The sequence below is a fragment of the Procambarus clarkii genome, unplaced genomic scaffold (genome assembly GCF_040958095.1).
Source record: "Procambarus clarkii isolate CNS0578487 unplaced genomic scaffold, FALCON_Pclarkii_2.0 HiC_scaffold_106, whole genome shotgun sequence".
NCBI classification, from domain to species: Eukaryota; Metazoa; Arthropoda; class Malacostraca; order Decapoda; family Cambaridae; genus Procambarus; species Procambarus clarkii.
The window spans coordinates 3,420,743-3,435,955 of record NW_027189139.1 but is presented as its reverse complement, the minus strand read 5'-3'; the positions used below and the strand labels follow the sequence as shown (position 1 = coordinate 3,435,955).

General features: G+C 54.7%; 1 protein-coding gene across 1 annotated transcript; it reads left to right on the top strand.

The window, feature by feature from the left end:
- The first annotated feature begins 3,624 nt into the window (after positions 1 to 3,624).
- On the top strand, positions 3,625 to 6,441 carry LOC138360301 (uncharacterized). The gene is made up of 4 exons (XM_069320214.1): positions 3,625 to 3,806; positions 3,987 to 4,164; positions 4,319 to 5,815; positions 6,109 to 6,441. Exons 1-4 carry the CDS (start codon positions 3,625 to 3,627, stop codon positions 6,439 to 6,441), a joined length of 2,190 nt encoding a protein of 729 aa, XP_069176315.1.
- The last annotated feature ends 8,772 nt before the right edge of the window (positions 6,442 to 15,213 follow it).

Genomic DNA, 15,213 nt, shown 5'->3' with positions numbered 1-15,213 from the left:
ATCACCTTCCTGACTTATGTCTGTGGGTGTGATGCCGGCCACGTCCTTCAGGACCTTCAGAATTTCTTTTTCCAGAAAGCATGACCGTCAAGAGGGGTAGCTCTAACCTTTAGACGTTTGGGTCGCATTGTGTCCACATCCTCGACGGGTAACTGTGAATGTGAAGAGCACTGTCGGTGAATCACATCGCTTCTCGGCCAAGATCAAAGTGTAGTATTATCCTCCGTTGAACAACGACAACTCCGACGAACCCAGCCGAGACCAGCAGCCGCAGAGACGGGGGGAAGTCCTCATCATCTGGTTCCCGCTACTCGGCCTTTTGGCTAAGATCAAAGTGTAATACTGTACTATTGTCCACACGCCCGAAAGGAGTTAAAGGAATAGTACAATCTACATTTTATCGATCCAGGTAGTCTTAAAACTACCTGTCGGGGAAGGGAATTGGGTCGCCGCGTCGCCCATCCGCCTCCACCGGTGAGACAGCAAGCCTCACGGCTTGCTGTCCACCCCCACCGACTGGCTTGTCCGGGGCCAGTCTTTCGGTGGGGAACGCAATAAATTGCGTTCCTCTCTGAGCTTCTGCCTTGTACAAGGCTCAAGGAGCTCAGAGGAAAACTCAATTTATGCTTGCATAGATTGTGCCGGTGTCCGCACGACCTTCCCCTCCGGGTAAGGAGGAGTTAAAGGACCGGACCAATCAGCGAGCGCGCTCCCAACAACACCGATCGTGCAGCCATCTAGTGGCGGATTCTGAAGTTATCCCAGAACTGCTCACTGGTAAAGGGGGGAGCAAGCTCCTTACACTTTACACAGTGGCTGACGAGAAGGCAAGTCCCCCGTGATTGCCGTCGACCTTCAGGGGCTGGCTTGTCCGGGGCCAGTCGCCTGAAGGGGAGACCATAGACTCTGTCTTCCTCCACACTTGTGCCTTGAGCCAGGTGCTGGAGGACGAACATAGCCTATGTCCACATTGATTGTGTTGTCGTCCGCACGCCCGTTTTTACGGAGTTTAATGGGGCAACACAATGTCTGTGTCTGTCCCAGCCACGGCCTCGTGCTTCTGTCCCTTGTGATGGATCCACGACGGCCTTCGAGGCTGACGGTCCCGTGGGTGGAGGAGGACCAAACCCTGCAGGCAGCAGCACAGGTCGCTGCCCATAAGCAAAACCCACATTACTCACACCACACCGGCCGCCTGAAAGATGGACCAGCGACGACGGTGGGACCCGAGGTCGACCTTGGTGAGTCGGCCTCAGTACTCAAGATGGACCACGACTCGAGGACGACTGCATGCCCTGACCCCAGCGATGTGAAAGTGGAAGATGACGACTCCAGGGACGACTCCAGTGATGATGACTGTCTGGTGATCGACCTGGACGAATCGACCGCGTGGATGATGACGACCGCTGGCCATGAGGTCGCCCTTGGCGAGGCGGCCTCAAGGAGGACCATACTCCCCCCCTCTGGGGTCAGTCTTGGGAGGCTGGCTCTGGGTAAGGTCGACGCGAGAGGTGAAGCCGCGAGGGTCAGTAATGTGAGGATGGCCCGTGACGCTGCCGACAACACCGGGGTCGCCCTTAGCGAGGCGGCCTCGAGGAGGACCATACTCCCTTGCCCTGGGGTCAGTCCTGTGAGGCTGACTCAGGGTGGGGTCGACGCGCGGGGTGAGGACGTGGATGTGAGGCTACCCAGTGACTCTACTAGCAACACCGGGGTCGCCCTTGGCGAGGCGGCCTCGAGGAGGACCTCACTCCCTCGCCCTGGAGTCAGTCCTGTGAGGCTGGCTCAGGGTGAGGTCGACGCGAGAGGTAGAGCCATGGAGGTCAGCACTGTGAGGATGGCCAGTGACGCTGCCGACAACACCGGGGTCGCCCTTGGCGAGGCGGCCTCGAGGAGGACCTTACTCCCCCACCCTGGGGTCAGTCCTGTGAGGCTGGCTCCGGGTGGGGTCGACACCCGAGATAAGGACAAGGGGGTCAGCGCTGTGAGGCTGACCCACGACGATACCGGGGTCGCCCTTGGCGAGGGGGCCTCGAGGAGGACCTTACTCCCCCGCCCTGAGGTCAGTCTTGGAAGGCTGGCCCTGGGTGGGGTCGACCCGAGTGACACCAATGAGGTGGTCAACACTGGGAGGCTGGCCCATGACGCTACCGGCCGCCCAGAGGTCGCCCTTGGCGAGGCGGCCTCGAGGGGGACCTCTGTTGGGACCATCCTTGGCAGGACGAACCCGGGGGCCAGCAATGTGGGGCTGGTCTCTGATGAGACGACATCTTTCACCAAACCCAGCCCCGAGGACGACACCAGCATGTTGACATCGAGGACGACTCGATGTCAACACCCAGGACGCCGTTCTATAGTTATACATCTGGGGTCGGCTCCAGCGACGAAAGCATGTCAGCCCATGGGATAGGCTCCAGCGCTTTGCACCTGAGAACCAGCTCAAGACCAGGGTTGGCTGGTGACATGGAACTGGGGGTCGGCACCAGCGACGCTAGCCCGGGGGTCGGCTCCAGCGACACTAGCCCTGGGGCTGGCACCCCCAACGAGCGCTTAAGGGCTGGTGCCTGCAATGCACCCCTGAGGGCTGGCCCTGGCAATACCAACACATCCACTACCAGGGCCGACCCCAGCGACAACGCCCGACCAGTCACAGTTCAGGGGACTGTTTTGGGGGTCGGCGCCAGCGACAATACTGCACCACACACCAATGCAGACAACGACGTCGACTTCTGGGACGACGTTAACGTTCACAGGCAGAGGAACCAGAGATTCGTCTTCCGCCATATAGCAAGAGACTGGCGCCAGCAGTGATGACGACAGTCGCTCCCAGGCCTCATCGGCCCCAGCAGGACACGACAACACACCAGAGGCCCCTCAAGGGGCGCCACCAGCCCTCAGGGAGAACGACGCTACGAACGACGACAACGACAACGAACCCAGCCCAGACCAGCAGCCGCAGAGACGGGGGGAAGACCTCACCATCTGGTTCCCACTCCCTAGGCACTTTAAGTGCACAGAAACGCCCTGCGCCCACGTCCACTCATCACAGGCATTGACCAGCCAGCGTGCGTCATTGACACGACACCTGGAGGGTGGCCACGGGCTCCGCATTTCAGAAGTAATATACAAATGCGCCGGCTGCAGCTCAACCCTAAGAAAACGACCAACGACCCACACCTGTGCCCGCCTGCGTGAAATTCGGGCTGCTAGGACCCTGGACGACCGCCCCTTGTCGTTCCAGTGTGATACCCGCGGCTGCGGGTTTTCGTGCAATTCGAAAATTGGCATAATGAGCCACAGAGAAATGCACTCCCGCCAAGCAACCAGAGAAGCCCGCCGAGCGGCCAGGCAGCCTGCACTAGACAGGGTGCAACGACAGCCTGACCCACCACCAGACGACGAACGACGACACCCTGGCCACGTGCTACCACCCAGCCCTGACAACCTGCCCCTGGCCGTAACCTCCAGCTCCGCGGAGGTGCCTGCACCACTGATAATTGCCTCAGCCAGCTTATCTCCGACGCCCCGCAGCCCAATACCTTCACCGGCCCTGTCACCACCCCGGCTTAGGCAACCACAGAGATCACCCGCTCTCACCCATTGTGACTGATACCCTTCCCAGACATGCCCTCACCTACCCCCCCTGGGCCAGACAATGGCGATGGGGGTGACCCAGCTTCTCCAGCCACCAGCACCAACGACTCTGACAATGAAGATGTAGATGCTTCGCCCCACCATGATCATGAGATCCCAGGAGAGCCACTGCAGCGTCACACCGACGAGGCAGCACAAGAATGGGTGCTAGAGTAATTTTACGACCCCCTACTAGCCCTCCTCCGGACCCCTGACTGGGAGGGCTTCACCTGCCTCCTTGAAGACATCACTGAAGTAGTACACGCACGCTTCCGCATTCGGACTGACGGGGAACGGCAAGCACCCCCAGTGATCGATGTAAATGACTGTAAATTGATCCAGCGCCTCTACAGGAACAACAGGAGGCGAGCAGTCCGACTTATCACCGCCGGGGAGAGTGCCAGATGTGAAATCTCAAGCGAGGAAGTTAAAAAGCACTTCACAGAGATGCTGGCGCCCAGGCCAGCACTAGAAGACCCCCAAGCACTCCAAGCAATCCCTGAACCGCCAGCCGATCGTGCAGAACTCAACGTGGCTGCGTTTAGGGAGGGCGAAATGGAAATTAGACTCAAAAGCAGAGAACACTGCACCGGGCGACGACAGAATAACGTACCGACACTGGAAACAAGTCGACCCTGAGTGTAGGGTTCTCACAGCGATATTTAACATCTGCTTACACCACAAGCAAATACCCCAGTCTTGGAAAACATCACGAACTATCCTGATCCCGAAAGATGGGAACCCTGGAGCCGTCACCAACTGGCGCCCAATCGCCTTGTGTCGCACCATACACAAGCTGTACACAGGGTGCTTGGCTGCCCGTCTGAGAAGCTGGATCGTGCAAAACAATGCACTTTGCAACGCTCAGAAGGGGTTTATGCCAACGGACGGCGTGCTGGAGCACAACTTCATCCTTCAGCACTACCTTGACGAAGCACGAGGAGGAAACAGTGACGTCTACATTGCGTCGCCGGACCTGACAAACGCGTTTGGATCGGTGCCAACTGAGCTGATCGACGCCTCTCTCCGCCAGATGGGTGCAGGACAAGCCTTCATCGACGTCGTCCAGAGCATCACAAGGGACAACTCTACAAGGATCATGACGGCTGATGGTGAAACGAACGTGATTCCTGTGCACTGTGGAGTCCGCCAAGGCTGCCCTATCAGTGGGCTCTTGTTCAATATTGCAATTGAACCTATCTTACGAACAACCATTGCAACTGGCCTTGATACCGATCCTGACTTCAAAGACCCCTGCCTGGCCTATGCAGATGACATCACACTGCTGGCCAGAACTGAAGCGGTTCTACAGAGCCTCCTAGACGTCACAATGACGACCTGTGGGGTACTGAGACTGGCTCTAAACCCCAGAAAATGCTCCTCTATGCATATGTCTGGGAGACAGCCAAGGGGAATGAGAAATACGACTTTTCACATCGGTGAGACAAACATCAACTGCCGTAGGAACGGCGAAGAAACTAAGTTCCTTGGCAGGCCAGTAGGATTCCACCTACTGCCAAATTCTACAGCAATTGATGAATTCAAGAAGCTGGGAGAAGCCATACTGACCAGCAAGTTGGCGCTCTGGCAAAGGATTGATGCTCTAAAGACCTTTGTATTCCCCACGACGGAATTCGCAATGAGAACGTGGCAGCTGAGGAAGGGAGATTGGCAGGAACTTGATGATCATCTACGGAAATTAATCAAGTCAACACTTTATCTCCCGACCCGAGCTACAAATGACTACCTATATGGCAGCGCAACGGCAGGCTCCTGTGGAATCCCCCTTGCTGCAGAGGACTCAGACGTGTTTGTGACTGATTCGGCCTTCAAACTTCTTACTACGCCGGACCAAGACACAAGAAACATCGCGAGAACAGACTGCACCAAGGTCGTGACCCGGAGACTACGAGAAGACGCTACATTAGTGAATGTCTGCCAATATCTGTCCAAGGAAGCAATGGCTCAGCGGCCGACTGGTCACGAAACAGTCTGGTCCAGAGCAAGAAATGCATCTGCAAGACTGGACACGAAATGGTCTGCCAACGGCGAAGAGCTAGCACTAACGTGCAGGGAACGGACCATGACAAGGAAGGAAAGAAGACGCATGGCAAGGATCATCCGCAATCACCATCGTGGACTCAGAGACGAACGCCTGCAGGACAAGCCAGACCAGGGAAAAGTGATGAAGCAAGTCGCAAAAGTCCGAGCCTTGTCCTCCTCCATTTACGATGGAGCATTCACTACCTTCGCAGACTGGAGGTTCATCCACAGGGCTAGGCTTAATCTCCTCCCCCTCAATGGAGCAAGGCGCTTCAATATTAACTCTGATAAACGTTGCAGGCGTTGCAGGAACCCAAACGAGACTCTACCACACGTCCTTAACCACTGCATGAGGCTGTCCAACCCCATGAACAAGGGCACAACGCACTAGTTCAACGGATCGTGAAAGCTGCTGAAGGACGATTCTGGAAGGTCATCACGGCGAATCAGCAGATCCCTAGCATCGACAGCAACCTATGGCCGGACATCGTCCTCGAGAAGAATGGAGAAGTCCTCCTCGTCGACGTGACGTGCCCCTTTGAGAACGGCGAAGCCTCCCTGGATGAAGCTAGGCTGCGAAAGAAGCAGAAATATGCGCCGATTGCAGCTGTGCTGCGACGGACCTACAAGCAGGTCACTGTCCACGCCTTCATCGTGGGCTCACTAGGCTCGTACAATCCAAGGAATGACAAGTTGATGAACAGGCTCGCCTCCAAGAAGTACCAGAAACCCTTCAGGAAGCTCTGCGTCACTGACCCGATTTGATGGTCGAGGATGATCTACATCGAACACATGACCGGCGCCCGGCAGTATTGATTTCCATTTATTTGTGCTATCTCTTGCAGGACCATGCCATTTCTTTCAGAATATGTCTATGCTATTTGTTTCAGGAATTTGCATTTTGTATGAAATTATTATGAGTTCCATGTAAAATTTTCATATGCAGCCCTCTGTGGGAATTGCCACAAGGCATTATGTACAACTCCTGTAAACATTATTCAATAAACAAATTATCCTCCGTTGAACAACGACAACTCCGACGAATCCAGCCGAGACCAGCAGCCGCAGAGACGGGGGGAAGCCCTCATCATGTGGTTCCCGCTTCCTAGCCACTAAGTTTGCAGAAACGCCCTGTGCCCACATCCACGCATCTCAGGCGTGGACCAGCCAGCTTGTGTCGTTGATACGACACCTGGAGGGTGGCCTCGGGCTTCGAATCTCTGAAATAACATACAAATGCGCTGGCTGCAGATCAACTCTGAGGAATAGACCGACGACCCACACCTGTGCCCGCCTGCGTGAAACCCGGGCTGCTAGGACCCTGGACGACCGCCCCTTGTCGTTCCAGTGTAGTACCCGCGGCTGCGATTTCTCGTGCAACTCGAAAATTGGGATGAGCCACAGAAAATCGCACTCCCGCCAGGAGGCCAGAAAAGCTCGGGGCAACAGGCAGCCTGCACTGGATAGGGTGCCACGACAGCCCGGCCCACTGCCAGACCATGAACGACGACACCCTGGCCACGTGCAACCACCCAGCCCTGACAACCTGCCCCTGGCCGTAACCTCCAGCTCCGCGGAGGTGCCTGCACCACTGATAATCGCCTCAGCCAGCTTATCTCCGATGTCCCGCAGCCCAATACCTTCACTGGCCCTGTCACCACCCCGGCTTAAGCAACCACAGAGCTCACCCGCTCTCACCCATTGTGACAGTAATACCTTTCCCTGACCCAGACAATGGCGATGGGGGTGACCCAGCTTCCCCAGCCACCACGATTCCGACAACGACGATATAGATGCTTCACCCCACCACGATCATGAGATCCCAGGAGAGCCACTACAACGTCATACGACGATGGAGCACAAGAGTGGGTGCTAGAGTCGTTTTACGACCCTCTACTAGCCCTTCTCCGGACCCCTGACTGGGAGGGTTTCACCTGCCTCCTTTAAGAAATCACAGAGGTAGTACACACTCGCTTCCATATCCGGACTGACGGGGAACGGCAAGCACCCCCAGTGATTGATGTGAATGACTGCAAATAGGTCCAGCGTCTCTACAGGAACAACCGGAGGCGAGCAGTCCAACTTATCACCGCCGGGGAGTGCCAGATGTGACATACCAAGTGAGGAAGTTGAAAGGCACTTCACAGAGATGCTGGCACCCAGGCCAGCCCTAGAAGACCCCCAAGCACTTTACGCAATCCTTGAACCGCCAGCAGACCGTACAGAGCTCAACGTGGCTGCGTTTAGGGAGGGCGAAGTTGAAATACGACTATCGAAAGATGAGAATACTGCACCGGGCGACGACAGGATAACGTATCGACACTGGAAACAAGTCGACCCTGAGTGTAAGGTGCTCACAGCAATATTTAGCATCTGTCTACAACAGAAGAAAATACCACAGACTTGGAAGACATCGCAAACCATCCTGATACCGAAAGATGGGGACCCTGGAGCCGTCACCAACTGGCGACCAATTCCCCTGTGTCGCCCCATATACAAGCTATACACAGGGTGTCTGGCTGCCTGTCTGAGAAGCTGGATCGTGCACAACAACGCACTTTGCAACGCTCAGAAAGGGTTCATGCCCACGGACGGCGTGCTGGAGCACAATTTCCTCCTCCAGTACTACCTTGAGGCGCAGGGGATGGGGAAAACAGTGACGTCTACATTGCGTCACTGGACTTCACGAACGCGTTCGGATTGGTGCCAACTGAGCTGATCGACGCCTCTCTCCGCCGGATGGGTGCAGGGCAAGCCTTCATCGACGTCGTCCAGAGCATCACGAGGGACAACTCGACACGGATCATGACGGCTGGTGGTGAAACAAACGTGATTCCGGTACACTGTGGAGTCCGCCAAGGCTGCCCTATCAGTGGGCTCTTGTTTAATATTGCTATTGAACCCATTCTACAAACAGCCATCGCAATTGGCCTTGACACTGACCCTGACTTTAAACACCCCTGCCTGGCTTATGCAGATGACATCACACTGCTGGCCAGAACTGAAGTGGATCTACAGTGCCTCCTGGACGTCACAACGGCGACCTGTGGGGACCTGAGACTGGCGCTAAACCCCAGAAAATGCTCCTCTATGCATATGTCGGAGGCAGCCGAAGGGTATGAGGCACACGACCTTCAAAATCGGTGAAACGGACATCAGCTGCCGTGGGAACGGCGAAGAAACGACGTTCCTTGGCAGACTAGTAGGATTCCACCTACTGCCAAACTCTACCGCAAGACAAATTCAATGAAACTAGGGGAGACCATAATGACCAGCAAGTTGGCACCCTGGCAAAGGATTGATGCAATGAAATCCTTTGTATTCCCAACGACAGTGTTTGCAATGCGAACCTGGCAGCTGAGGAAGAGAGACTGGCAGCAACTCGACGAACATCTATGAGCATTAATCAAGTCAACGCTCTATCTCCCGACCCGAGCTACGAACGACTTGTGGGAACCGACCTGTGAGATTTATATTTATTTAATTTATATGAATTTATATAGAATTTATATTTACATTAATTTATATACTTCGATAGCAATTTGTATAATGATAAGTGGACAGTATTTCTGCAATAATCTCAATCTCACAAATCGATCCTCTACACATTAGGGGGGGTTTATATTAATTAAATATATATGCAGCCAATCAAACTACAGTAATAGACTACATACATTGAAGAGGTTCCTTATCTTATTTGTACAGCAAGCTTTAGTCCACCAGGTATAACTAGGTTGTAGATGCCACATTTTCCCTCTTTGAGGTAGCTTCCATCACCCAGTAACTGGTGCACAAAGTCTTGCTTCCTCGTCTTGACCTGTCAAAAGGGCGCTAGCTGTAAAGCCAGATACCTATATATGACAAGCTATGTCAGAGAAAATACTGTACATGGAACAATGAAGACCTGGCTTAATTACCTTTAGTATGAGGCGATTTCGTGATCTAACCGGAACACCCTACCCAATGACATTAATGGCCACTAATGATAGATATACGGGTTTCGGAAAGAACACTTAACTTGATTTGTTGACAGCGTGTTGATAATGGTACACCTTTGGTTTCCATAACACTACGTCCAAGTAAATTAACAGGAGCCGTATTGCTCCCTGCGCCTCTGGTCTAGTATAAACAATGGCTGCCCTCCTTCCCCACTGACGCCTGGCCTACATTGTTCAGATGTCAATAAGTGATAGAAGGGTCACATTTACTCTACTTTAATATTGATAATTAAGTTAATTTATATGAGATGTTTTATGATGGTAAAGTCCAAAGACTAATGTATTTAAGAATAATTCCCAGCAGAATAGCTGGTGAATTTATAATGGTATGTGGTGATGATATCCCGTTTTCTTTAGACGGTAATTCCACTACAAGTTACGTTTTCTATGGGTTAACTTGTTTATACAACACAGCTACAATTATCTGTATGTATGATATATTAAATGGTGTCAGATTTTCCGACACGACTATCTATATGGCAGTGCAGTAGTAGGCTCCTGTGGTGTCCCCCTTGATGCAGAGGAATCAGACGTGTTTGGGATTGATTCAGCCTTCAAACTCCTTACTACGCCGGACCATGACACACGAAACTTCGTTAGAGCGGACTGCACCAGGGTGGTGACACAGACTAGAGAAGACGAATTAACGAATGTCTGCCAGTACCTGGTCCACGGAAATCATGGCTCAGCGGCCGACTGGTCACGAAACAGTTTGGTCAAGAGCAAGGAATGCATCTCTGCACGACTTGACATAAAATGGTCTGCTGATGAAGAACTAGCACTAACGTGCAGGGGAGAGGACCATGACACGGAAGGAAAGGAGACTCGTGGCGAGAAACATCCGTAATCACCATCGGGGACTCAGAGACGAACGCCTGCAAGACAAGCCAGACCAAGGGAAAGTGATGAAGCAAGTAGCAAGTCCAAGCCTCATCCTCCATCTACGATGGAGCATACACTACCTTCGCTGACTGGAGGTTCATACATAGGGCGAGGCTTAATCTCCTCTCCCTCAATGGAGCAAGGCGCTTCAATCTGAACTCTGACAAACGTTGCAGGCGATGCAGGAACCCGAACGAGAGACTACCACACGTCCTTAGCCACTGCATGAGGCTGTCAAACCCCATGAACAAGCGCCATAACGCCTTAGTTCAACGTATCGTGAAAGCTGCTGAAGGAAGATTCTGGAAGGTAATAACGGCGAATCAGCCGATCCCTAGCATCGACAGCACCCTACGGCCGGACATCGTCCTCGAGAAGAATGGAGAAGTCCTCCTCATCGACGTGACGTGCCCATTCGAGAACGGCGAAGCCTCCCTGGATGAAGCTAGGGTACGAACGGAGCAAAAATATGCACCAATTGCAGCTGCGCTGGGACGGACCTACAGGCAGGTCACCGTCCACGCCTTCATCGTGAGCTCACTAGGCTCGTACGATCCGAAAAACGATAAGCTGATGAACAGGCTCGCCTCAAAAAAATACCAGAAACTCTTCAGGAAGCTCTGTGTCACCCACACGATTCGATGGTCGAGGATGATCTACATTGAACAAGTCACCGGCGCCCGACAATATTGATTTCCATATACTTGTGCTTTCTCTTGCAGGACCATGCCATTTCTTTCAGAACATGTCTATGGTATTTGTTTCAGGAATTTACATATTGTATGAAATTATAATCAATTTCAATGTAAAATTTCCATATGAAGCCCTCTGTGGGAATTGTCACAAGGCATTCTGTACAACTCCTGTAAACATTATTCAATAAAGTAACTATCCTACGTTCCTCACGCCCGAAAAGAGTTAAAGGAGTAGTATAATCTACATATAGCAATCCAGGTAGTCCCAATAACTACCTTAAGACGGAGGGTTCCGGGTTGCTGCGCCACCCATCCACTTCCTCCAGCGAGACGGCAAAGCCTTCGTGCTTGCTGTCCACCACCAATGACTGGCTTGTCCAGGGCCAGTTGCTTGGTGGGGAATGCAATAAATTGTTCCTTTCTGAACTCCCACCTTGTACAAGGCACCAGGGGCTGGAGGGGGGGGGGGGGGGGAATACAATTTATGCTAGCATAAATTGCGCTGGTGTTTGCAAGCCCTCCGCTTCCGAGCAAGGAGGAGTTAAAGGACCAGTACAATTTAGGCCACGCCCTCCTAACATCACCGACCGTGCTGCCACCTAGTGGTGGTTTCTGGTTCACTCAGTCGCCTAGGACCACACATGGGGTTAAGTGCTGGGAGCTTCCTCCACCTTTACCCTAGCTTGCGAGACAGCAAGGCCCCCGTGCTTGTTGTCAACCTCCAGGGGCTGGCCTGTCCGGGGCCTGTTGCCTGAAGGTGAGACCATAGGTGGTGCCCCCCTCCATACTTGCGCCTCGCACCAGGTGCTGGAGATGGACACAGCCTATGCTCGCATAGTTTGTGCTGCTGACGGCACGCCCTAACGGAGTTAATGGGGCAGCATAATCTATGTCCGTCTAGTACTCCACTGCTGCCTCGTGCTGCCATCTCTCGCGATGGATCGACGACGGCGGTTGGTGCTGCTAGCACTACGGGTGGGACAATTTTAGAGCTCTGCATGCAGCAGTCCAGGACGCTACCCAACGACGTCGTACTCTATCCCGCCCCCAGCCGACCGACAAACATATAGACTACCACCGCATACCCCAAGGTCGACCTCGACGGTGATGGACCCCGGCTTCCCCACCCGCCCCAGGGTGGGGCCTGCTGTAAGGACGACCACCAGCAACACTGCCTGCCTAGACACCAAGCCAAGGGCCAGCACTGTGGGGCTGGCCCTCGATGACTCCAGCGACGATGACTGCTTCGTGATCGACCTCGACGAGTCGGCCTCGTGGATGATGATGCCCGCCGGCCCCGAGGTCAGCCTTGGGAGGCTGGCTTCTGTAGAGGATTGCTCCAGGGACGTGAACCAGGGGATCAGCGCCGTGAGGCTGGCCCGTGAGGCTGGCCCGTGATGTTTCTGGCAACAATAACTGCTTCGAGGTCGCCCTTGGAGAGGCGGCTTCGAGGACGACGAGGCTTCCCTGCCCCGAGGCCAGTCTTTGGAGGCTGGCTTCTGTGGGGGTCGGCTCCAGGGACGTGAACCACGGGGTCAGCGTTGTGAGGCTGGCCGGTGATTCTGGCGATGACGATTACCCTGAGGTCGCCCATGGCGAGGCGGCTTCGAGGACGACGACGCTCCCCCACCATGAGGTCAGCCTTGGGAGGCTGGCTTCTGTGAGGGTTGGCTCCTGCAACACGAACTCGGGGCGAGGATTGTGAAGCTGGCACAGGGAGACACTTCCAGCAACGACGACTGCCTCGTGGTCGCCCTTGGCGAGGCGGCTTCGAGGGCGACCTTGATCGGGACCGATTCCAGCAGCGCGAATCCGGGGGCTAGCACATTGTGGGGCTGGCCGTTGACGAGATGACCTCCAGCGACAATGACCGCCTCGAGGTCGACCTTGGCGAGTCGGCCTCAAGGACGACTCCTGTGGAGACCATCTTCAGCAGCACGGACCCGGCACTGTGAGACTGGCCCTCGATGAGATGACCTCCAGCGACGACGCCTGCTCTGAGGTCGACCCTGGCGTGTCGGCTTCGAGGACCAACCCGGTCGGGACCAAGTTCAGCAGCACCAACTTTGGGGTCGGCTCCATCGATTCATGCATCTCTACTCTTGGGGTTGGCTCCAGCGACACCACCATCGATCCTGGCTCATACAGCGCTGTGCACCTGAGGGCCGGCTCCAGCGACATCAGCTCGGGTGATGCAAGACTGAGGGTCGTCGTCAGCGACGCTAACCTGGGGGTCGGCTCCAGCGACACCACCCCTGGGGTTGGCCCTGGCGACGCCTGCATCACCACCACGAAGGGCCGACTCCAGCAACGCCGACCATGTGGTTGCAATCAGACACAGCCCTGGAGCAGTGACATCACCTCCGAGGCCGCCCTGGATTCCAGCTTTGGCAATAGACTGAACTACCCTGAACCCTCCCCGGATGGAATACATGCACCTGAAGACAACGATGTGGACTTCTGGGACGACACATACACCAACAGACAACGAGCCGAGAGGTACGTCTTCAGAAGAATCACAAGAAACTCTGATGCCAGCAGTGACGGCACTGGCATTCGGCCTCACCTCCCCCATTACGACAAGAAGAGAACGACGACGCCTCAGGGTCTTCTCGTGAGACGACACCAGCCCCCCCCCCCCCGAGAAGGTTACATCATGCACCATGACGACCCTGACCCTGCAGCACCAAGCCCCGACCAACAGCCACAGAGACATGGGGAAACCCTCACCATCTGGTTTCCCCTTCCACGACACTTTAGGTGCACTGAGGCAAACTGTCCACACATCTACGCATCACAGGCGTGGACAAGCCAGCGTGTGTCACTAACGAGACACCTAGACGGTGGCCACAGGATCCACATCACAGAGGTTAAATACAAATGAGCAGGTTGTGGGTTGACCCTGAAGAAGAGACCAATGACTCTCACCTGCGCACGACTCCGTGAGATCCGGGTGGCGAGGACACCAGAAGACCATCACCTGTTATTCCAGTGCAGTATCCACGGCTGCGACTTCTCCTGCAACTCCAAGATTGGGATGCTGAGCTACAAGGAGTCGCACTCACGTCGGACGGCTAGCAAAGCCCCAGTCAACGAACAGCCTGCGCCGGCCAAGGAACTGTGACAACATAGTCCATTGCCAAATCCTGAACCTTGGCGACCTGACCATGTGCTGCCGTCTAGCCCTGCTGACCTGACCCCTGCCTCAAACCCCTGTACCCCAAGGACACCTCCATCTCCTACAATTGCCTTAGGTTCAACACCAACGACCTGCAGTCCTGTACCATCACCCGACCTGTCACCACCTCGACTCCGGCAACCACACCAAGCTCACCCGCTTTCATCGGTTGTGATTGAAGTGCCATTCCCACACCACTCGCCAACCTCCCAACCCCCAGGGCGTGACAGGGGTGACCCAGCCTCCCCAGCCACCAGCAAGAATGACAGAAGATGTAGATGCATCGCCTCACCACGACCAGGATATCCCAGGGGGAACCGATACAACACACGGACAACGCGGCACAAGAGTGGGTGTTAGTCATTCTACGACCCCTTCTCAGGACACCTGACTGGGACGGCTTCACTTGCCTCCTCGAGGAGATCACGGAGACGGTGAACTCATGCTTCCGCATCAGGACAGATGGCGAACGACAAGCACCTCCGGTAATCTACGTCAACGACTGCAAATCCATCCAGCATTTATACAGAAACAAGAGGAGGGCAGTTCGACTCATCACCGCTGGAGAAAGTGCCAGATGCAACATACCGTGTGAGGCACTTCACAGATGCTGGCACCAAGACCACCCCTAGCAGACCCTCAGGCACTACAGGCAATCTCCCGAACCACGAGCAGACCGTACCGAACTCAACATTGCCGCATTCAGGGAGGGCAAAGTTGAGATGCAGCTCTCGAAAGCAGAGAACACAGCACCGGGCGACGACAGGATCACATACAGGCATTG

Coding starts and splice junctions, on each gene's coding strand:
- LOC138360301 (XM_069320214.1), top strand. CDS start 3,625: ATGCCCTCACCTACCCCCCCTGGGCCAGACAATGGCGATGGGGGTGAC. Junction 3,807..3,986: donor GCACAAGAATGGGTGCTAGA/GTAATTTTACGA, acceptor GCGCCTCTACAG/GAACAACAGGAGGCGAGCAG. Junction 4,165..4,318: donor CCGATCGTGCAGAACTCAAC/GTGGCTGCGTTT, acceptor TTACACCACAAG/CAAATACCCCAGTCTTGGAA.